The sequence below is a fragment of the Calonectris borealis genome, chromosome 1 (assembly GCF_964195595.1).
Source record: "Calonectris borealis chromosome 1, bCalBor7.hap1.2, whole genome shotgun sequence".
Lineage (NCBI taxonomy): Eukaryota > Metazoa > Chordata > Aves > Procellariiformes > Procellariidae > Calonectris > Calonectris borealis.
In genome coordinates this window covers 23,735,878-23,759,886 of record NC_134312.1, presented here as the reverse complement: position 1 = coordinate 23,759,886, position 24,009 = coordinate 23,735,878, and the positions used below count along the sequence as shown (strand labels likewise).

Genomic DNA, 24,009 nt, shown 5'->3' with positions numbered 1-24,009 from the left:
TCCACAAAAGGTGAGCAATTACTTATAAATCAGGGGCATTTCACAGGTGAATAATTATTCAATGTATTGAAAATGTTCATGATCTAAAAGCAGTCCACACTAAGTATTTTCATTGCTGCTTCATGAAATTATGAAACCACTTAGTTTACCTATACTAATTATATTATAAAATTAATGTAATTGCTAAAAATATAGATTTGCTTGGGGTATTGGTGGTATCTAACATCAGAATAAGTTGAAACTTTTTTTAATATCAAACATCATTAATCACTAGAAAGATCACAATGGAAAGATTAAATAATTTCCTTTGGTTTACCATTTTCTTTTCCCTTGTGCTCATATTTGTTTCAACTTGTTGATATCATGTAAATCAAGTAATAGCTAATAGAAAAAGGGATGTTTTGTGGGAACTTCTGCATCAACAGTTTGTGATGTAAATCACTCTATTTCAATATATGTGTGAGATGACATTTTTCTGCAGCTACAAAACAGGACAAACAAGCAACTTTTTTTTGATCTACTGAGAAAGTACATACTGTTAAATTGAAATATATATCTTGAATCATTGCATACTCCAAGAATATTAAAAATAGCTTCTAAATATTGAGCTGTGTATTAAATATACTTTTCCCCCCTCAGAACAGTTAATCAATGGATAATGCAATGTTAGTTTGTAGTTACCGGTCTTCTGCAAATAAGGGCCAAGAGCAGTCAAATCCTGCTTTTTCGCAGGAACTGAGCACAGAGAGGGCTCTATATCCTTCTGACTTACTCAGAGGGATCACAAAACACTAGACGGGGGTTCCACCTTTCTTGAGCTCTACCCACTCTGTCCCTTGAGTGCAGCTACACTCATATTTTACTTGGATAAGGAATACACTTTTGAAATAAATTTCCTGACTGCCCCCACTTTCACATGGTGGAGCAGTCTTGCTGTGCACAATCCCAGTGCCTTTCAGAGGAAACCAAACCATAGAATGAGTGCCAGGAATACAGCTATGGCCCTCCAGCTCAAAGGACCATACTAACCTGAAGTAAAAACTCTTGAAACAAGCACCGTGAGGACCGCAGATACTCATCATCGACTGCTTTGCTCTGCAGAGGTGCACTGTTTGATAACACAGACATGGTCTCAGGGCACCTGAGCCACCTGGGGAAGAAGGTACCTCACAAAGGCCACTCTTTCTCTGCCCGACTGGTATCCCCCACCACGCAACAGACCAGGAAAACAAATGTATCATGGACCACTACTTGTGAATATGGAAGAACATTTTCAACCAAATTAACATGCTTACTGCTGATCTGGGTAATGAAGTTTCACCTCCAACGTCCTCAACCAGATTAGTTCACAGAACAGTGCTAGAGTGATTGGACAGTGGTCAACAGGTCTGAAGGATGAGTAACCTCCTATGAGGTTACAATGAGCAGATCTGCCTGTCTGACCACATCCAAGGACACTGAAAACTATGCAGCTAATGGCCCTTTGGAATTCATGCTTCTGAAATTGGGAACCAGACAAAATCTGCAAAAATGGTGAATTTATGGCCCATGGTATACCGTAATAGAGATTAAACTTCATTTAGGTTATTGGAAGAGGTCTTGGTACCACCTGGGACAAGATCTATTGTCCTAAAACCAAAAGTAAATGCTCTCTGGCTCCGTATATTATTTAATGACACATGATGCAGTTTGATATAATGCTACATTAGAGGCAGCATGGGACCATTGCAGTGCAGCTACCTGTAATGCACAATTTTCATAGTTCTGAGATAATATCCAAAGCAGAGTAAGAAACAGCTCAGACTATGGCGAATACTCCTCAAAGTCTTTTGTGTCTAATTGATGTGATGGGTAGCAAAGATTCAACAGTCAGCTTGGTTCCTGCTTATCATGCTGCAAATCTGACTACTGTGATTTTTACGTAGAATTAGTGTACTTACTTACACAAAACAAAAATAGACATTTTATAAATATAAATAAAATAAATATATATATATTTATATAAACATATATAAATAAAAATCCTTCTGCAATGTGTTTATGTTACTTTTTAAATGGGAATCAAGAAAATGGCAAAGAATAACAAAAGAAGAGAAAGAATAAGAATTGTCCTTTCTACCTCTTATGCCTAAACACACAAGTCACACAAAGAGGGAGAGCATGAAGCTCTTTCTGTGTGCTCAAAAACAGTCCCTCCTGAGCCTTAATGCCTTTTGGGAATTGTGGTACAACTCACCATGAGTCTCAACTGCATCTATGCTGATTTTTTTTGACTTTGTGTAGGTCTCATCAAGAAAAAACTATTTCAGATTTTTTAGATTTTATGGTAATGGAACTATTACTCAAACTAAATAGCAATGCACTGTACCTCTGCAAGATTCACATTCTGCTACTGAACTTTTCAATTTGTTCTATAAATTTTTCAGAATGTGGCTGCATACGCGTATGAGTAAATCTACTTCTTTCTATTAATATTTTTAGGTACAATTGTATTTTCAAAGAGGTTAATCAAGAGAAAAATATTAAATAATATATCTGTAAAGTTCCTAGGTATACATGATGTCTATTATACTGCACTGTGATTTTTTCAGTGAAACAAATAGTTCAGTTTGATAGAGCAAATTGAAATTAGACTAATTTACACAGGTCTCTATATGCTTTTGGAAACTCATCCATCTTTATTTTTAGCAGTGCAGTCAGTCATTATAGGTAGTTAAAGGCTGATTAGGTTTGCAGAGTAGTTAAAATGCTAACCATACAAAACAGGGGGAGAGACTACTCCTGTAGGGATATGCATGAAAGAGCTTTTTTAATTAACGTTTTTGCTGAGGTTTTATTAAAGGGCCAAATTTTACTCTTCAAAGACTGTAAATACTATGATAAATGCATGCCTTGAAGGGATGTTATGAGGAAAATCCAGAACAAATCTCAATGGAACTATATCTTCTTATGTCAGATTTGAATTTGGGGCTACCATTGTACATATTAAAACATGACACAGTAAACAGCTTTACTTCATGTTATATTTCTATCTGCTTATGCATGCAAACAAACAAACATCTACATGTGTACTCACACATATAGGTAAAGAAGACTTCTTCAGAATTTTTTGTTAGAAATAAATCAAATATTAACATTCTGTGAGGTTAATGGAAACAAATCTGAGTACATTTCATTTAATTCTTACCCTTCTTCCTTAACTCCTCATCATTAATGCTGCTTTCTTTTCCTGTCACTGTGGTTTGGTCTTCTGAAAGAGTGATGGTGCATATTGTCAGCCCCATAATTCAATGCAACTTTTAAAAAAGTACTCTGGGTTATCTTTGTTTCACTTTCAAATCTTTGTATTCATACTTTTGGACATTTCTTAAGAAATACGAGGTCTAGAAACCTACCTTAAGGTAGGACTGACAATTAGTATCTCAACAACCAAGAGCTGGAGTTAACAACACAACACCAGGAATAAATCTGGTCAGTCCACAATGTTTCTAAGTAATGCTAAATCTTCAGCTACCAAACACTTGGCCCACCAATTGAGTCAAGTGGGAAGCTGAGGGTATAGAAAAATTCTGCAAAATGTTAAATTTCAAGTAAAGCAAGAGGCATACCATCTCTGCCATCTCCTGCAACCATGGTGCAAGCCTTTCCTCTTGAAGAATGTAGGTAATCAAAGGGTGAATGCTGTCTCTGCCTTTACAGTTTTCTGCTGGGGCAGAGGGGTGAGTGAAAAGCTTCTCATCTCCTCACTTCTCATTCCCACAAAGAGATTCAAGTGCTAAAGAAAGGCTGTCGAAGATCCCTGAAAGATTCATGTCTCACTAAAGGTCTTTTTATTGAATACAGAAAACCTGCACCTTGAATAAATATGTAAAGTGAGGCTTCTTGTAACCTCTACAGACAGTTCAATCCTTGTAGTGCTCCATTCCTTTCCATTTTATTGTAGTAAGACAAACGAGTTTTCTCTGCAAATGCCTTTCCCCCCCTCCCCAATTAAAAAAGTTTAAGGGTAGTCATTGAATAATTGTTTCATGTTTACTAAGTTAATGGCCCAATTTGATTTTTTTTTAATTCCAGAAAGGTTGGGAAAAACATCTCTAATATTTTTCAATGAACTATTCTAATCTTGATGATTTGATCAATGTACACTCACATTCAGAAACACATAGAGCTAGTTGCAAATCAATAGTGGCAAAGCAATTACTTTTTCAAAAAGTAGGTGAATCATTGCTTTCTGTAAACTGGCAAAAATCAGAAAGCATATGATCAGGCAAACTCAAAAGAAGTTTATTATTTTATGTATCTCTCAAGCACAAATTCTTTTAGGAATAAGAAGCAACAGCAACCACAAATAAAGGGTATTCTTAAACAGTTCTAAAATACCAGTTTTCTTTAAATAAACTCTTTAAGCCATTGCAACACTAGACTATTATAATCAGTAATGTATAAGAACAGAAGGAGGTAAGAAGGCTTATGCCCTTTTGTAATTCTTAACCTTGAAGAAGGGGAGGAAATCCCTTTCAGGACTTTCAGTGCTAAAAAGACTATTGATTTTACATGGAAAAGAAAAGAGAGAAATATTTTTCGCTAGGAAGCATTTTCTAGTATCTTCACAGGAAAAAAAATGCTTGAAATTGGATTAGATTGGTAGCATCCTGACTGCAGGTAGTAAAAATTTAAAGTTATGAACAGATAACTTGACTAAATAGAGAACAGGGATATCAGTTTTGTTGTTGTTGGGACTTACAAGTGTCATATGAGAAAAAGATTCAAGTACCTCCTAGCTAAGATAAACAGGAATGCCTAACAAAACACATCTCAAGCCTGAGAAAAATTTACCCTTATCAATTTGCCTTTTAATATATTTGGAGAGGGAGATTTTCAGATTATGGCTGTATCTTGAGCTTTTGGATTTCTCTCAGTGTATCACTGGCTATTGACATGATATATGCATTGGGCCGGTGGGCAAAAGATGAAGAGGATCTTATTATCTGCAGTGCCCAGATAAAATATGGGAAAATTAGGATAAATGGTATTTTAAGATCAGTCTTCAAGTCCTGAACTAGAGATGGGAATACATTCCTTTTAAGATCTGAGCTGAAATCTAAGACTGAGAAAGTACACATAAAGTTTCAGAGAAAACTCACTGGAAGGGCAACTGGCAACTGGGATAGGCCAAGGACCAAAGTCTTCAATATTAAGTTATAAACAATTAAATGTAACAGCTCCCATATCCTTATTGAAATTCAGGGGTTCATTCATTTCTTTCGTTTACAGCCATTATTTCAGAGCAGACTTGGCCATGAAGTAACATCTTTGGTCTTTCAAGGGAAAGATAAATTCACGGGTGGGATATTCTCCTCTTTAATCTTTAGCAGACATAGAAGATCACAGTAGACTGACTCATCTGCTTTGAGGGCTGTGGTATGAAGAAACAGCCAGGATTTCATTGCTGCCTCTCTTTTGTGCATGGGAGGCCACGACAAATTAATTGGGGTGGGTCAAGATGCCATTTGTGATTCTCTAGGTCTAGACTGGGGGGAGTCATTCCCCCATTCTCCACCCAGTATTTCTCCTTAAATCACAGGAGGTATATTTTGATCTTCCACCCTCATCTCTTGATTCAGTTTATTTAATATTTTGTTATTTTTGTTATCCAACCCTTTAAATTGGAGTTAGATAAGCATAGGGATCGTCATGAATCATCAGCTTGTTTCAGGTCTGCTGCTGTCCAAGTGTCTTTTCCACCTTTAAACGGTTTTAGTCAAGGGTCCTATCACTTGTAGATACTCTTGCTTGCAGAGGAATTCATAGCTTTTTCCCCTGCAAGTGAAAAATACATGTGTAACCTTCATATGAGACTGCCCATGTCTTAATCCCATCCCTTGATACTATGTCAACTTTCTGGGTGCAGAAAATATATTTTCTTTCTGTTTTCAGGCACAGAGAGCATACCATAATTTTGTTTCATAAAATATACGGATATCCATTTCAAATCGCAAATTACTTTGAATCTATCAAGATACGGCCTATGCATTTTATACACTACTTTTCACTTGGTAATTCAATTTGACAGATCTGATGAGGCTGAGACAAGTCACACAACCATCTGTGGTAACATTTAAAGCTTCCCAAACTACAGCACATACACCACTCATTCCACCTGAAGAACTTCAAAAAAGCATCTATTTTCCACTTAAAATAGTAAAACCAAAATAATCCCTTCCCAGACATGGGTAACTACCCAGCCATGACTTAGTGCTATATGAATCAAGACCAAGGAGTAAAGGATTAGAGTAACGAGCTATCATTTAGCTCAGTGAGAAACTGAATATCATCCTTTTTTTTGTGGAGCATGTGATAGAAGGCAGAAGACAAGGCGTCATTGCTGAAATGAGAGAGTGCATGCATGGCTCCCATATTTCTGTCTGAGATGTGTCTGTGTATTGCGAAGCCCAGTGCAGTAAGTCTTTGAACTGATGGCACAGTACACATACAATAAATCTGGTGGTTCAGGAAGTGCAGGAATGATGGTGCGTGTGCTTGGAGACTGCACAGTTTGTCTGTCTGACAAACCCAGGAGAAGTGGGGTGCTGCTGTGCAGCTTTTGTTCACAGAAAGTTTGGAAGGGCACCTCTATTACAACGGCTACATGACAGTGTCACCAGGCAACCGGAAATCCTGGAATAGCAAGTGAACAAAAATGTTCGCGTTCCATGTGGAAAATATTATTTGGTGAAAGAAAACACTGCCAGGAAAATCAAGGCACATGGATGTCTTACATATGCAGTGCAGAAAATCGAGCATTACTGCTGCCACTAGTCACAGAGATGGTGGTCACCACCAGTACTGCTGGGGGTGGTGGAATTAATTAAAAAAATGACACTGGGAGTCCTGACATCAGGCAAAAACTATTTATACAAAAAGTAACATAAACAGTATGCTGTAGTCACAGAAAACTAAAGGTAATAATCTTGTAGTAAACCCTGCAAGGAACAGCGAAAAGCCAACATCTCATAGGTGAGATGAAACTCAGAGCTACTGATGTGACCGCTATATTAGCTGTCATGACAATTGTGTCTGGATATGATGCCTGAGCAAGCAGGTTTGAGAACACTGGTGCCAGTTACATAGAGTTTTTGCTCAAACTTCATGGAGACTTTCAGCTTTATAATACAATATAGAATTCTGTTCTTTTCACACGAGGACAAGTAATAAGAACATATTGATTTGATTTTTACTCCATCCTCAAACACAGTTTGTAAACTAAATAAGGAGTTCATGACTTGACCTTTCATCAAGACCTCAACAGTTTAAAGAGAAATTTAATTTTCTCTGTATATACTTCAGGGATAACAATATGAGAATTACTGTGATCTGCCCATTCACTAAAAAAAAAAAATCATATTGACAACTATAGATGGGATGAGAGAGGAGGTCATTGAAAACATGAATGGAATTGAACCACAGCCACAGGTCTTTAACAAAATCTGTACCATCATTGGGTTTGTGCAAGTTAACTACTAACTTTCTCAAACATTGCCCATGAATTTTTTCTTCAAGCTTAAGAAAAAATGTCACACTTTTCTTACAAAATAATAATTTGTATTGGAGAATTGAAGGGAGCCAGAGGAGCGATGAAAAGAAAACAGTTCCTTTCCTGCATGCCAATAAACAACTTACAGATGATGTTTTACTTTCACAGTTACCTGTGCATTTCTTGATATTGCTGTTTCTTTTTCCATGTGATCCTAACTTGCATCCAAAGTTCTCCTCCCAAAATTCTGCAAACCATACATTTCTTCGATTGTTAGCAAGTGTTCGGCTCCGAAAATATCTATCAAATCCTGCATTTAAGAGAAGTGAAATAAGCATTAAAATATGATACAGCATAAGAATAGTCATTTAAAGACAATAACAGATTTTGTATAAATATCAGAACAAGAAAAAGCTTTAGGTACAAACTACTATAATAAGATTTTATGAGCATAGTAGTATCTAAGGATTAAAAAAATAGTGTATTTGTTATTATCCCATATTTGCTGTAGAACAAGATTTTTTTAAATACCTACAGCAGTTAAAGGGTCTCTAAAGCTCCAGCAGAATTGTGTAATTAAAAAAAATGCAATGCAGATGGTTAGGGAGATAGCTTAATTTTTAATACACAGATGACCCAAATAAAGAATTGGATATCTACAAGAAATTAGACAAATTATAATCACTACTTAGTCAAAGACTGTGATCCAAATAAATTTCATTTCAAGACCACCTAAAATCACTGGGTACCTCTCTGTTGAACTAGAGGGCTTCCAGGACACCTAGAATTCTACTTCTATTTATATGCTTAATGACCCTAGTTGAGAAATTAAAGATTCCTGCTTAAACCTGATCAGATTCTGCCAGCCTTACCCCTACAACACAACCCAGCAGCCATAATGAAATCATGACTAACACATACCATCTGGATTAAGTTCTTTACAAATGTTTCCATGTCGCTAAATTCTCCAAGTAGCATCAATAGTGCTCAGTTTTTCTAATTGTTTACCCTTTAGAGCACTTGCAGTAAGGGATGTTACTACGTCCAGTACCCTCTCAGGAATAAGGTGATTCAAACTAACAACTTCCACTTCATCCACCAAGTCAGAAACTTTGTTAATATCTGCCTAAAGTAAGTTTAGGAGAGGAAAGCAGTCTAGACTGATCTCCTCCCAAGAGAATGAGCTGACTCATTATCATCCATCCAATACTCTCCTTTTTTGTCCCAAAGAACAACCAGGCTACAGGTAAGAAGCTCTCCACCACACATGCTCTAGTTATTAGACAGTTATAAGATCACCTAATTGCAGGTTCATCATCTCCTCATCTCAACAGAGATACTAAATTAATATTGGAACAGGCCAACTCAAGTTACTTAGTTGGAAAGTTTTCCCTGATTTCCCTGTAATCAAGGATTACATGTTTGGTTTGGGTTGTTTGGTTGGTTGGTTTTTTTTAAGAGAATTAGAGTGCTTGAACATTGACAGAAAATGAGGTTTTTGTGCCACGTGCATTCCTACCATCTATTGATGTTCTTTTGGGCAGAATGGTTACTGCTCCTTCCGCAATCTCTTCCTGCTGCTGAACTGGTGAAATTTTTGACCCCCAACTATCTGAGCCAATCCAGAGGAAATGTCCAGATTGATTAGCTTTTTTGGCTGCTTCCAGTATTCGTCTGAAAATAAACAACAAATGACTAATTAAACAAACTGCATTTACAAAGAACTTCAGAATCCCCAGCATTAATTCTGGTTGTGCATAAGTAAGCTCACACTAACCAATTAGTCAATAGTTTTCACAGTCTAAAGCATATTCAACAACAGCTGTAGTGAACTCAAGATACAGTACTGTACAAGTTAATTTGTTTCATCGTTAGCCATATTTTCCTAGCATTCTTATTGATTTCTTCCTTTTCAGTCACCAAATAACAATCTATTGGAGCTGCACTCTTAGGAACTAGGAACAGATTAAATCGCCACAGAATAAAGGACCAGCACACTGTATAATTGCAACTCAATTTCTTATCACCAGATTTCCAAGAATTTTTACATGGGATTGAATCTGAAACCTCCTGTGTTAGTCTATTCTGCACTAGCCAATTGAGCACTTCTGTGGAGAGAGAACATCTTCAACACATAAAATTAAGAAACAGGCACCTAATATCATCTTCATTCGCAAACATGATCACTGCTCGAGCATTTGGAGTTTCCAACAAGCGCTTGATGATCTTTTCAAATTCTCCTGGTCTTGGTTCTCGAGGGATTTTGAGTGACTGAGCAATGCAAACACCTCCTGAGAAAAATCAAAAGGAAAAAAAAAAGAATTTTAACACGCTAAATATCCACACTTTTATATAATCCATAGTTAACCAGGCAGGCAAAGAAAACACGATGCTAATCGGAGATATAGCAGTGCAGCCAAAAGTTACCTTATCTATGTATTTTGAAATATGCACTGTATAAACTTACACACTTAATGCTGCTTTAAAGAGTACAACTCAGTTACCTGTTACTTTAATTTTATATAAAATTTTAAACAACATCCTGAGCCAGATCTTCAAGCACCGCACTCTGGCTCAGCTGGACTGAGTTCCACAGACCTACCCCAACTTATGGCAGCTGAGAACTCAGCCTGGCCACAGGATTGCATTTAACCATGGAGCCACAGTTTGAGAGTTATCTTATGTTCATAATGTGGCTCCCCCGTACCAGGTACTATCATACACTTCTGCTTCTTCAACAGAGAGTATAAGGTTAACAATATGCTGTGGTTACAGAATCAAGTAAAGAATTTGAAATGTTCTCTTATGAACAAATACATACAGATCACTTCTAATTGTTATTATGACATTCTTAATTAAGTTGTCTTAATTATTTAAGAGGTTTCAGGTTATCATTGAATATTCTAAATTACTAATCAGCAAATGAACACAAACTCAGAGATGATATTTATATCTCTTCCTGACAGAAGGAGGACGTGGAAATTGAAATCTTTACATTTTACCTGTCCTGCAAAAAGGGACAAATTTCTACAGAAACTCAGTGATTTCTAATGGCTTTCATACACCAGTGCAGGAGAATCTCTACTTCCCAGTTATGACACTGTTAGCTATGTTTGAGCAGATGAGGAGAGAAATTCCTTGAGCCTGTTTCATGAAGCACTGAGCCCGGATTGGCACCAACTTCCTATACCATCAATGATCTTTCTGTGATTGTTTGCTGATTTGTTTATTTTAATTATTCTTTCTTTAAGAACTATTGCCTGATTCGCATTGGTACATTTAACTCCCATCAATATTTGCTCTTAGCTGTTGTTATTCCCAAAATAAGAGCCTCTTGGGAAGAATCTAATCATTAATAAAACCAGAAAATTAAGAAAATGAGAAAATGTTTATTTCTAACAAAAAGTTACATGTTACTAGACAAAGGCAAAACAAATGATAATTTTTGCCTCTCTGCATCTAAATACTTCTACACTGAACTTTGCCTTCAGTGTGAGTAAGAATAAGAACGTGTTTTAAAAGAGCTGTTCTATTTTTAATGAATGCTGGTATTTATTTTCTGATGTATAAGATCATTTGAGGCACATATGTGTCTTTGTATTAAAGGTAATTAGACAACTAAAGTCACAGTTAGATGGCTATATTGTATATGGGGAGGCTTTCCAACATTCTCAACAGTCTTGTCCTCCCTATCAAAATGTCAACCTTACGTTTTTCGAAAGTACTTCACCAATTAGGTTGATATACACTGTCAGTGATAGGATTTGAACAAAAACAAGGGTCTGGTCAGATGCAGCTTGGGATGTAGAGCTACATGAAGACATTACAGAGGTCTCTTGTGTTAGCTTTCTTAAGCTGAATGTATTTAATCTTTAAGTAAAACAAACAAACAAAATAAAGGTATTTATGAAGCCTTTTTTATTTCTTTTTCTCAAAGAATGACTGGGAATGGTTCAAAGTTGCCCCAAGCTTGTCAGTGTTTAAAAGGCATTTGGACAATGCCCTTAATAACATGCTTTAACATTTGGTCAGCCCTGAATTGGCCAGGCAGTTGGACTAGATGATCATTGTAGGTCCCTTCCAACTGAAATAGTCTATTCTGTTCTGTTCTGTTCTGTTCTATTCTATTCTATTCTATTCTATTCTATGTAATATTTAGAAAATGCTGGGGATTCATTATCAGATTTTGTTCTGCCTTTGCAGCATCTCATTGACCTCAATAGTTGTCTGTACAGGTAGATCCTAAGTTTGAATCAAGTTTAGACATGGCATAAATGAAGCATGAAATTATCAACTGCCAGTGTAAAAATAACAACTTTCAAATGAAATCAGCCAGTTTTAGTCACAGGCAAACGTATCACCTTTTTCAGCTATGCATCAATTTCTTGGGAAGTTACATTATTATTTTATTAGATTGAGAGATGCATACTGCCATATAGATTTCTCCTGAATTCTTCTCTGCTTTCCATGAAAGAAATAATATTTGCAAATCAGAACATCTGCCATTTCTAACAAAAATTGTTTGCACACATTTCTTTACCACCTGTAAATAGTACAAAGATATAACATAAATAATTTACTCTTATCTGCTTTAAAATGGAATATAGTGCCTTTCTCTGGCAACACATTTTTTCACATTTTTATGAACAGCCTGGCTCCCCATGACGGACAGCTAATTTGCCAATAACAACAGATGAGCCTGTATAGCAGGTGACCCTCATAGTCACCAAGTATCTTTGACAATCCAGTAATGAAAAGATGGACACTGTACTATGGAAAGCTTTAGCCAATTTTCTAAACTGATATAAAGCTATTGTGATAAACACTCAAAAGTCCTTTATGGCAATCTCTTTCTCAAGTAACAGGGCTGAAATGTAAGAGAAGTATTTAGCAGACATCCTGTAAATTTAACAAACAGCTATTCACTGTTAAAAAGGAAAAACTGAAGCCAAGCTCTCAGCTGTCCCCAAAGTCATTCAGGCACAAAAAGTAAAACAGATCCTACAAAATTACATAAAGGAATAATTTGTTACCTCATAAATTTTGAGAGTACATTTTTCGACCATTTATAGTCATGCAATGGCCCTTAGGGAAAAAAAAAATTCTTTCCCCATAAAACTCAAATGCAAACATTACAAAATGTGTACATATAATACACTATATACAGCCATCTACAATCTGTGTGTAATGGATATCAAGCAATGAAAAACTGCAGTATCTAAAAAGCTGTTTTCAGTCAAAATGGTGTAGAAGAAACACCATTCCATCATTGCAGCAGCAAGTTCAATCATGACTGTACTGTGCATCTTAGCATCTCTACATTGAAGAATGTGTTAAGTACTAATAAGAACAAAATAAAATGCACTTCAGTCTTGTTGCTACATTTATAATGAATTGTGTAAGCTATCTCCAACACACAAAACACTTTGTGTACACCCTTATCTATATATTGCATATACAGCTGTTGCTCAAACAAATAACAGAGTATCAATTTTCAGCTAATGATGAAGTGTTAGATTCCACAAAGGTACTTACAACATTATGGTGTCTAACCTCTCAGCACCCTGCTGCCTTTGAAATCTACAGCCTGGGCTAAGTGCCCAGACACAGAGAGAGATGAGTGTCTAGGAAAAGGATTCATAGGAGCCAGCAAACTAAATAAGGAATAATTATTCCTCAAAAAAAACTAGCAGAGGTACTAAAAAGACAGGTTTTAAGGCCAGTAGTTAGGATAATCTTATGAAGTGTGAACAAAAGAGAGATTTCCCCAAATCAAGAAGAAACAGGGTTTGAGAACAGATGTCTCATACATGGTACCAATGGATTTACCATTTGCTGCAGAAGTGCCAAAGGGCAGATGGTTCAGACACCTAATGCCCCTGGAGGATTTATGTCTGTGAATCATAAGAACAAATAGTGTCTACGTGTTTCGCCCTGTCAGCATTTCTGACTGATTTGGCATGATGACTGCTTGTCCCTCTTGCTGGTTTCGAAAAAATTTGTTATTCTTCATTGTCAGGGGATGTATCTTGTCGGGGGATTAGACCAAATACATTGGTCTAAATTTCCCCTGACTAAAATTATGATTAACCTAACATTTGTGTGAGGAAATGAGAGCTAACTATCTTCTTACTGAAAAGGAAATGTTGTGTTCAAACCCGGTCAGTTAAAAGGACTTATGAACAGGCTTCAGAGAGTGTTGCACTAAAAGCTGTTATTGAGACCAAGAAGGGAGTCAGATAGACAGACTCATTTCAGGTAGCTCAACTAGGAACAGATACCAGTAATTGTACCCACTCTTATTGTACCCATTCCCTAATTCATATATGACATAGGAGATGAAATTAAGGGTTTGCATCTGTCACACATTTTGAAGACATTAAGATGGCACTGATGGAAAGTAGTTCTTCAATGATTCTGGGGGAAAAAAAGTCTTAGCACCAAACTGTGCTAAGCCTCTTTTGTCTGTTCTTAGATCTGTAAAACTAAGGTTGTTCCTAGTCATCCCAGAGCATGATCTGAGGAACAAAACAGTTAATATGAACAGCACGGTGTCAGTGACGATAAGTATCCATTTGTCTTCTGTCTAACAGCTATCAAGTGTGATATCCAGCACCTGGGGCCAGGGGATGATGAAGAGGTTTTGAGTTCTTTTCTCCATTGTGATAAAAATCACATCTTAAACAAATTGTTCCTTGCTAGGCTTGGCTTGCTTACAGGTGCTCTCTGTAACACAGCTTGTGGGAAATAGGTTATCACCAAAAAAAAACTGGTAAATTTTGAAGATATTGTCAGTACACTGGATCAATGAGCTTTTTCCTTTCTTTTTGTGCTCTTACAACAATGATTCTACCAAAGAAAAAATAAAACAAAAAGGAAATGTAATACCTGCATCGTTTTGGTGGTTAAACTTCTGGTGATTTCATAATGATAAATATTCATTCTCTCTCTCATGGGTTCTGAAGCCACAAGATGGTATGCTAATTGTAAACCATTAAATACTCCAGTATGCGGAGGTGGGTGTCAGAAGAAGTGATGTTGAATGTGTATTTGGAAAATAGCAAGCAGACTTGGTAGAAAACTTGCAGTAACAAATGAATTTCCTGAAGCAAAGACTGAGAGATGAAGCTCAATGTAAATACTAGGGCCATATTCTCTCCTACCCCAGCTAGGATACAAGACTACATTATGGACCAACTAAGTGGGATGCACAAGAAAGGGCACTATCTTTGTATCAAAAAAGTTGAAGACAGTTTTCAGTTCAAGTGTGTTCAGTGTTGGGACCACAACCATACTACTCAGAACCAGCTTACCCTCTAAACTATCTCCCCATGTATATACCTAGCCCTACCATTGTAAAAGGGGAAAGGATCAAGCTATGCGCTTGCTTTGACAAGCTCTTTATTTCTTAGCATAAGGAGGCATACTTCACTTGACTCAGCATACACAATTGCAAGTCAATTATTTCATGGCAGCTTCATCACAAATCATATTGTTCCTGAAAAAGCTCAAGACATGTACCCAGAGCACATCTGGGACCGAGGCCTACCTGGCAGGACTTTCTCAGCTGCCTTCAAGTATACATTTTCTTTTTTTAAGATGAATTATATGTGACTGGTCACTAGGCCAAGAAAATTTTAATGTAGCCCTGTGGAAGGTTTCCAAAAGACATTACAGAAATATGTGAAGGCAGAGAAGTTCTTATTCCAAGTAGGGGAACAGATGTCAGAGACTCAGAAGAAGCCTCAGTAAGAAACTCTTCTGTGAGGCACACAGGGTGCTGTCAGAGGCAGACACAGCCTCTATCTGACAGGAGACTGCACACTTCTGACAGTATCACATGATGCAAGAGAATATGAGGAAAAACAATTACATTTCTCCTACTTTTCCAGTCCTTTCCCTGGTTATATTGAAAGTCTAGAAAATCTAGACCTGGTTATACTGAAAGCCTGTTCCAATTACCAGGAATCATGTAGCATGAAGATTGTTGGAGGTATTAAAAACAAGAAGATGCTCCACACTCAAGTTCTGTTGACAAAAATCAGGATAGCCTTATGACTTAGTGAATCCATCAAGAACTTCTTTTTAAGCAGACAGTTCATTATTTGATAAATTTGGATGCTAAGAAATCTGAATGGAAAAGAAAAGTAAGGTAACTGTTCTGCCTGGAACTTTCCTGACACTGACAATCAGGAAATTTTAGGAATTATTATTTAAACCACAACCAACTTGCTACCATCCTCTTGTGTATCCGCAGATGCCCTTAACAATATTTTTTGTAGAGTATGAGTCAACAGGGAGTGACATCTAGGAAGATATAATTGCAAGTTGAAGATCAAATTTCACAAACAATAATTCTTCAAAATGTAAAGGTCTCCTTAATGCCAAAGCACTGTAGCTGGGAGATCTGAATGCAGCCGTGCATTCTTTGCAGAGCTACCTTCACTTAACTACCCCAAGAAACCATATGATCACCAATGTGCCTATACCGACTTTGGGGTAGCTTAGCTTTACAAATAAGAACCTGAGCCTTCCTCAGGCGCTGTGCTCCCACTGAAGTCCATGCCATGGCATCTTCACTGCTATTCACTTCCAAATCTAGTTAAATAAAATCTCATTCCAATACACCTCCTTTGTGCAGTCACCAACTAACTGTAGAATGGAAATATCCTAAACTCTTGTGGCTTTTCATTTCCTCGGAAGCTCACCAAATACCTCAGCAAGCAATTCAGTTACTCTTGCAAAGACAGTTAATTCTTCAGCCAATAGTGGAAATACTTTTTGATGTAAGGTAATAGAAAGAAAGACATTTTAAAAATCAAAAATTTAAATAATACTTCACTCTGAATGGTCAAAAGTGGCACTTAGTATCCAGTACACTAAAACATAATAGAAGATGACAGCTTTTGTTACAATCTTGTAACAGACAAAAACAGTCTGCACTTTGAGCCCATACATTGATGTCTTTTTTCCTTTATTTAAGTAAAAATGCATTTTCTTAAAATCCCTTAATATTTATGACAAAGATTTTTTTAATGCACAAGCAGGACGATGATGCTTTTTCACTAACATGTCAGCTACAGTCATGAGCTTTTCTACTCAAAACTAACAGCCTTTAAGAGCTCAAAGTCTCTCTCATTTATTTTAGTGTTTTAGAAAAGGCCTTTTAGCAATGTGTTTTGTTGGGTCTTCCTTTTATTTATTCTTTTGAAAAAAAAATATTAGAAGGCATTCAGTGAAACCATGAAAGAACACAAAACATTCTGATAAATACAATTCACCCATTCCTTTTAAACCTGTTTTTTTACATTCCTTTATGTATTCAAAGGCATACCGCCATGCATATTTCACAAACACATGCGCTCACACAGATACTTACTTCATGGGCAAAGCAGATGTTAATTCTAAAATAGAAAAGGAAGAAAGAAAAAAACCAGCTCTGGCTCCATATGAGACCACTGGCTATTGGCTTCAGCCATCAGAATCTGTCTCTAAAGTGACATGAAGCAAGAGAGATCTCTTATTTTATAATTCCATTCTGAACAGTAAAGAATTGTCTTTTTTTTTTTTTTTTCCCCCAGAAGAAACAGTTCCGAATGTACCACTACAGCTTCCATTAACACCAGCATCTGACAGAAAATAACTGCAAGGGGTATTCTCACCATCACCAAACCTACTGATTTTTTTTTTTTGCAGGTTTGAAAAAAAACCACAAACAACACATTTTTCATCCTTTGACTTTTTAGTGCTATTTGTGTAAATGAAAGCCAACTTTCACAGTCTTGAAAGTCAGAGGCTAAAAGAAAAATTCATCTGTAGTAGAGATGTTTATGAATGGGTAAAAATCACATATCCAGCAAAAAAAAATCCTGCAAAGAGTGAATTCTGGAAGGCTGTGAGAGAGGAATTTTCCTCTCCACAGTGAATCACTGTGTAACTAGTTCATAAAGGACATGGGATGCCCAGTCAAACTTCAAAACAATCTGTGGCCAAAAGATTGTAATTGAAATTGGTCTCCACTTACATTTACTGATCAGCTGTTGCAATGCTTTCACAGCTGTCTTTTTTGATCATCGCAGTGGGTATGAATATCTCCCTCTGGGGAAACATGGTTCTTCCTACTTGCAGGTTTAGAACTTGCAGAGCCGTAATACGAAAAAAGAAATACACTGATGTTTTCTGTTTTCTGGCTACATGCCAGGTACATCCTTAATGAGGAAAGGAGACCCTCTTTATTTTTGTTTGTTTTCTAAAGATCAGGAAAACTTAGGTTATGAAAAGAAATTTCATAAATGCCTAAATTCTAAAAGATTTTCAAATTGTTTTTTTAAAGTAACATCAGTTCTGATTGATAACAAAATAATAGTGTGAACTCAAACTCTGGCCTGTGGTTACCTAACATATTCTTTTCTGAAAGTAAATTTGCTTGAATGGCCCTTATTCTTTCCTCCATTTCTCTACAATTCTCAGTACTAGTGGACCTGAGTAGCAGTAAAAATTTGGATTTGATGTTTTAGGGAGTTTAGATGCAAATGGCTGCTCCAAAAAATTCTAGAGGTGGGTCAGGCATAAAAATCGCCAGTTCACCTCCAAGTATATAGTCAATGAACGGTCCCAAATCACCCCAATGGGTGTATTCAGCATCATGAAGGTGACACAGGAGCTTATAGCATTCCTTATGTTTAGGCAGGAAAAGAAACCCCACCACAAGAAGAGCTGGATTTTGTAAAAACATTTATTTTTAAATAAACATAACCTTTCCTCTTCTAGGATAATTTGTTCGCTACAGGGATCTTTGGTTTAATATTTTTTATTCCACTCCCTACCCTGTTTATTTTAAATATTTTATCAGTGATATAGAAGACTGTTTTCAGTTAAGTTGTCCTGGATTGCCTGATTTTAATGTTGGCTGGTGTCCTATTTTTCCCTTGCATGCTTCTTAATGCTATTGCGGTGTTCAGAGATTGCCTTCAGTCACCTCCTTTGCACTTAAATGCTGTACACAGGCAGCAGAACCTGGCTTTTAATCATGCCTTCTAAGAAAAATAGCAGCAGTGATTAATGTTCTCATTCCAAAACTTTTTGGTCTGCTTTTATAAGTGAAGACATTCTTCTTCCTTGTGGTCATAAAATAGTCACAGATTTCTTGAATTCACTGGAATTTAAAAAAAAAAAAAAATCCGTTCTGCTTTTTACTATCTTACAGAATGTTGGTGGCAAAAGCAATTATTTCCATCTTTCTTTATGTATTTCTTTAATTAAACGTTCTCATATCAGGGAATTATTCTTAAAATTAGGTATATGTTATTTAGCTTAGGTTATCTCTAGACATCAAATATTTATTTTCTCAGAATTTGAGCCATCAAAAATAGTTTGCATGTAAAGACTTACTTTAATGCAGATAAGTTTGAGTTTGATTACTGATGTTTGAGGTTGAATGTGATGTTCAAAAAACAGTCTCAAATTTGAAGTAAAACAAAATAACTGTCAGCTAAGTTTTCTCTGAAACTGGGAAAAGAGAATTCTGTGGGTTTTTCTACATTAAATTATAAGCCCAAATTTGTAATGAAAATCAAGAAGGGATCACTTCTGACAGGGAATCTTGTAGGTAAATCTAATCCCCAGAAAGGAAATATAATATAGATTCACAGTCTCCTACAACAAAATCTTGCACATGGAGCTAATGGGTTTTACTGTATAAATTCTCTGCATAGTATGCCTAAAGTTAAGCCCACGCTAACATTGTTCGAGAGCTCGCTTGCAACCTTGTGCTCAAAAAGCCTGGTCTGCTTTCATGGAAATTGCCATCAGTAGCTACGCTGGCTTCAGCCATGCAGGAACAAGCTGAAGTTCTCTTCCAAGTCATGATTATCTTACAGAGATGACATCATATATGAGGAGCTCTGTTCATGGATTAGACTAAAACAGAAAAGTTTTTCAGGCCCAAAGAGACAATTGTCATCATCTACCTTGGTCTCTTCCACACTTAAGGTTGATCAGAATCTTTCTCAAAGGCCTAAGTTAGCTTTCGGAAAGGCAGTTTCATTAAAATTGAAATATTTTGCACTTGTTTGACAAAAATTTAAAGGATGAAAAGACATACTGGTTGAATTTTTTCCTTTTATCTTAGCAATATTAAAACATTAAGATAAAATGTGAATTTTTTATTTCAAATGTATCATTTTGAGGGGTTTTTTGCTTTTTTATTCAGTACAAGATGACACATAAGCATTGCTGAGACAAAAAAGTTAAACACTTGAGAAGTAAATATTTTATTTTCACTATGGAAAATTTCACTATTTGTTTTAAATTTTTTTCTATCAGAATTTCCAATGAAGTGGAAATATAATTTCTGAGTGGTTCCATGTGTAGTGAGTCAAAGAATGTTACCCTATAAGGTCTGAAACCAGCTGATTTCCACCTGAGCTAAAGTGTATATAGCTAACAAAAATAAACATTTCAAGGTATGAAGGTTGTGCCACACCCCTATAGAGGTTTCTCCAATGATTTATAATCCTCATTACTGAAAAAAAAAAAGTGTTCCTTTTCATCAGTTTAAAGTTTTTAACTTCAGTTTACAACAACTGGGTCTGGTTACACTTTTTCATCAAAAACAGAGATACAGCTCCCTCATTCTTACAAACACACCAACTTGTACATTATTAAGTTATGTGATTAAGTTATATGTTAAGTAACCTTCTCTTAAACAAATTAGGAAGACTGAGTTTGTTTAATTATGTATCTAGACTGCAAGTTACATTTGCAAAATTCATATATCTATTTTGATGTTAATACCTAACTATATTTATCTGACTTTAAAGTACTTTGAGAGCTGGACACTTGGGTAAGAACACCATTAAGATCTAAAAATACTAATGAACTTTATCTGCTGACTTCTTACTATTGAGGGTTATAAAATATGAAGAGAATAAAGCTAAGTCTTGTATATTGCTTCAGGTCTTTATGTTTCTTTACACCAGTTGAAGATATAGTGATATTAAGAATCAGCAGTACTTCTTTTATAACACAGCAGTAAAATAAAGGGATGAGTTAGTGAGTGAACAGGAGTCACTCCATAGCCTTCCACATAAATAAACCTCCAGAAGCCTACCCTGATTTTAAAAATGTAATTGAATTAAAGATGGCAACACAGCTACTGTAGCTTTAAGAAAGTCTGTGGTACTGTGTTGTGAGATTTGGATCAGAGAATAAAGTCAAAGAGAGGAGCCTGATGTCTCTATGTGCTTAATACCAAGTGGTAAAATATCTCTTAAGAAGAACTTTAGGAGTGAGAGGATCTGTTAATTCGCCTTTTCTTGAAGCACGTTGGGCTGAAGGATTAGTTTAATTCATAAAGTCCTAGAGAAAAAAAGGCATCAGGTCAAAAGTGACCAACCAGGAGACACGGTAGAAGCCTGCAGTGGGCCTGAGAACTTAGAGCTGAAGGAAGAAGCAGGAAAGTGTCCAGAAGACCTATGCATGCAATAGAAGAGATCTTGCAAATTGGGCACATGTTAGTCTGCTTTAAGGCATGTAACAACAATGTAGAAATGATAGGACAAGAGTAAAAACACTGAAATGGTTTTAATTCTGGAGTATAACAAATGCTGAAAAGGTACTTACATGTTCTTGGATGAAAGGTACCATCTATGTACATATAAAATAAATTGCAGAAATACAGGAATGTTTACTTTTACTAAATATCTAATTACTCACATCTGTCTTTTGTTTGAAAACACAAATATCAAATTAATCTTCTGATTTAATTCTATCTGGTAAATGATACAGCAGGCATACACGTCTACTATGTATTCTCAGTCCTTATTCAGGAAAGAATAAAGTCCTTATTCAGTAAGAATTCAGGTAGCAACTCTGTAAGTTGAATCACTGAAAAATTCTCAGATTCAGACTAAGGATTCTGGATAGGAGGTCCGATAAATGATCTGATTCAGGCCTATTCCCACTATTTCTAAAATGGCGGGAATGCACTGCCTTGCCTTGTTGGGAAATGACCAGCAAGTAGGGTCAGTGTCTGCTTTTACGTAGTCTGTCAATAGTTGTGTTAGGACAAGATTTAACCCTGCCTATCCTTTTTTCAGATGGTAGAAACATGGCTTCATTGTCACTAACATTATGAAAGGAACAAAGGCTCTACCTAACATCAAAGACGGAAAAGCATGGGGAGAAAACTGTTATCCATGCAGGAGGAAACAGAATAACCTGCTCTTTCCAGCAAAGTGCACAGCTAATGCAAAATCCCCTGCAAAGAATGGTAGCTAATGGGAACAAGAGCTTTTGCTCTCCTAGGCCAAACTTGCAAAGGCTCAGCCAGAATATATGGATTTCAGTCAACCTCAACCAAGCTGCTCAGTGACATCAGATGAACAAATGCAACTGTGTTCAGAACTAAATATGCTAACAGTACACTACAGTAAAAGGAAACTCTGGATACTTTTACTAATGTAGCTATTAAATGGATGAAAAACAATGTCTGCAAGTCAGGGAAGGCTTAGGACATAAAAAACAGATCAAACACTGGGAAGGTGTTTGGACCACACTTCAATCCTTGCCACAGAACTGTACCCTTCTTTCTTCTACCAGAGATGAAATCTTGCAAGTGCTTGTCAGGCTTTGTTTCTGCCTAGATTTTAATGTTTTAAAATTAGAAGAATCCAGACCCAGCTCCTTCCATGTAAATAATAGCTGTGCTACAGGAAATCACCATTAGCTGTAAAAGAAATGGAAGGAAGTGATTGCTTTTGATAGATTATGTATTGAAGGTGTCTAGTAACTGACAAAAGATGTCTGCAGCTCACTGCCTTCTAATAAAATGTTTGATAGATCCACCATATTTTGTAGACAATGAAGCAAAAAAAAAAACCCAATTACACAAAAAAAAACTATAATCATTAAGTACAAAATTACTTTTACTGAATATTGCACAGTAGTGGACACCATTATGCTGTTAATACAAGCTGAAATAAAAGCCTATTTTAATGTGCATCTAGTCTCCACATAGAACTTTGATCAACGAACTATCTCATCAAGGGCCTGAAGGATTTTTCTATGTCCATGCTACTCATCTGATCACATGGTTTCAATAATTTGATACAATTCTTCTATCACATATAATATTTTTAAGCATCCTTCATTATGTTTTTCTTTTTCCCAAAAGCTATCAAAAATTATAGGAGACAAAAATCTATTATCCATGGAGCACTTATATCTCACTCATTATAAAAGAAAAATGCAGAAATACATGTTTTCAAAATTAATTAATTCTGAAATGTATTGCCCATCAAATCTGTCAAAAGATGTAACAGAGGGAAAATGAAGGTACTTCAATTTACTGTGAGTTATATCTTGAAAAAAGACATATAATTAGCGCCACGGACTCGTGAGAAAGAAACTCCACCTTGCAGTAACAAAAAATCCATCCTATATTACTTGATGAAAGTAACAAGTGAGGATAAATGTTGAAGATAACATAGAAGACAAAGGGAAGATACAAAGCAAGTACGGATTGGAGAGCTGTGCTACAGTCACTCATTGTTCAGTATAATGCACAAATAATAGTGCTGACCCTAAAACAAAATCTTTTGCAAATGCCTAGTGCTAAAATAATAAAATACCTTTGTTTGCAATGCTTTATGATTAATCACTGTCAAGTTTTGAAGTGGAAAAAATATGCAGTAGGAATGAATCCTTTATTCTCCAGACTTCCAAAGAACTTGCTCTGCTTATTTAAGAAGTTTCATCAGTGAAATACATATACTTCTGCCAAGAGAAAGAGTAAAGGAACAAGTATAGCTCTTCCAAACCCTCCATAATAAAGCTACCTTGGGAGTTTGCATTGAAATATTCAAGTCAAAAGTGTGTTTTCAAATCCCTGAAGAGCTCAATGAAAGTTACTAGAAATTTGAATATTGAAATTTTAACTTTTTCAAATTTTGAATTCTGATAGCAGCCAAAATACCACAACTTCAAGACTGTTTTTCTGCATGTGAGAAAGATGACAATTGACCAAAGATGTAAAAAGTTCCACTGAATTTATTATTTGAAAAGGCAGTTTCATTAGGAATGCCTTAGCCACCATTTAGAAAATTTCCAGTGATGCAAAGATGTAAAAGCAGAAGGAAATAATTTTCAATAGGTAAGAAACAAGCAATAGCCCTGAAGAGCACAAACAACTTCTGCCCTCTCTTTTCTTGTGTTTGTTTTCTGTACAGGTGGACTGACTTATTTTAGAACCCAGAGTAGCCAAAAGATGAAAATCAAAGGAATATGGGAGAAAAAAAGAGAGATGAACTGCAGAATAGCACTAGCGATAGCTTATCTGAGGATAAATTTAATTCCAATTTTAAAAAGTAACATTTTTTATATATATATACACACACACACACTTTAAGACACCCAAGCCTCTGTGTACATTATCTCTCTACAAGAAGAGAGGACAAGTCAAGCACAGTGAGCTT

General features: G+C 36.1%; 1 protein-coding gene across 1 annotated transcript in view; it reads right to left on the bottom strand.

Moving 5' to 3' along the window:
- GRM8 (glutamate metabotropic receptor 8) overlaps positions 1-24,009 on the bottom strand; it is a 376,332-nt gene that overhangs the window by 191,379 nt on the left and 160,944 nt on the right. The window contains exons 4-6 of the mRNA XM_075146659.1: positions 9,690-9,825; positions 9,054-9,208; positions 7,707-7,844 (exon numbers count right to left, since the gene is read on the bottom strand). Coding sequence (XP_075002760.1) covers positions 7,707-7,844; positions 9,054-9,208; positions 9,690-9,825 — 429 coding nt within the window. The remainder of the gene's footprint in view (positions 1-7,706; positions 7,845-9,053; positions 9,209-9,689; positions 9,826-24,009) is intronic.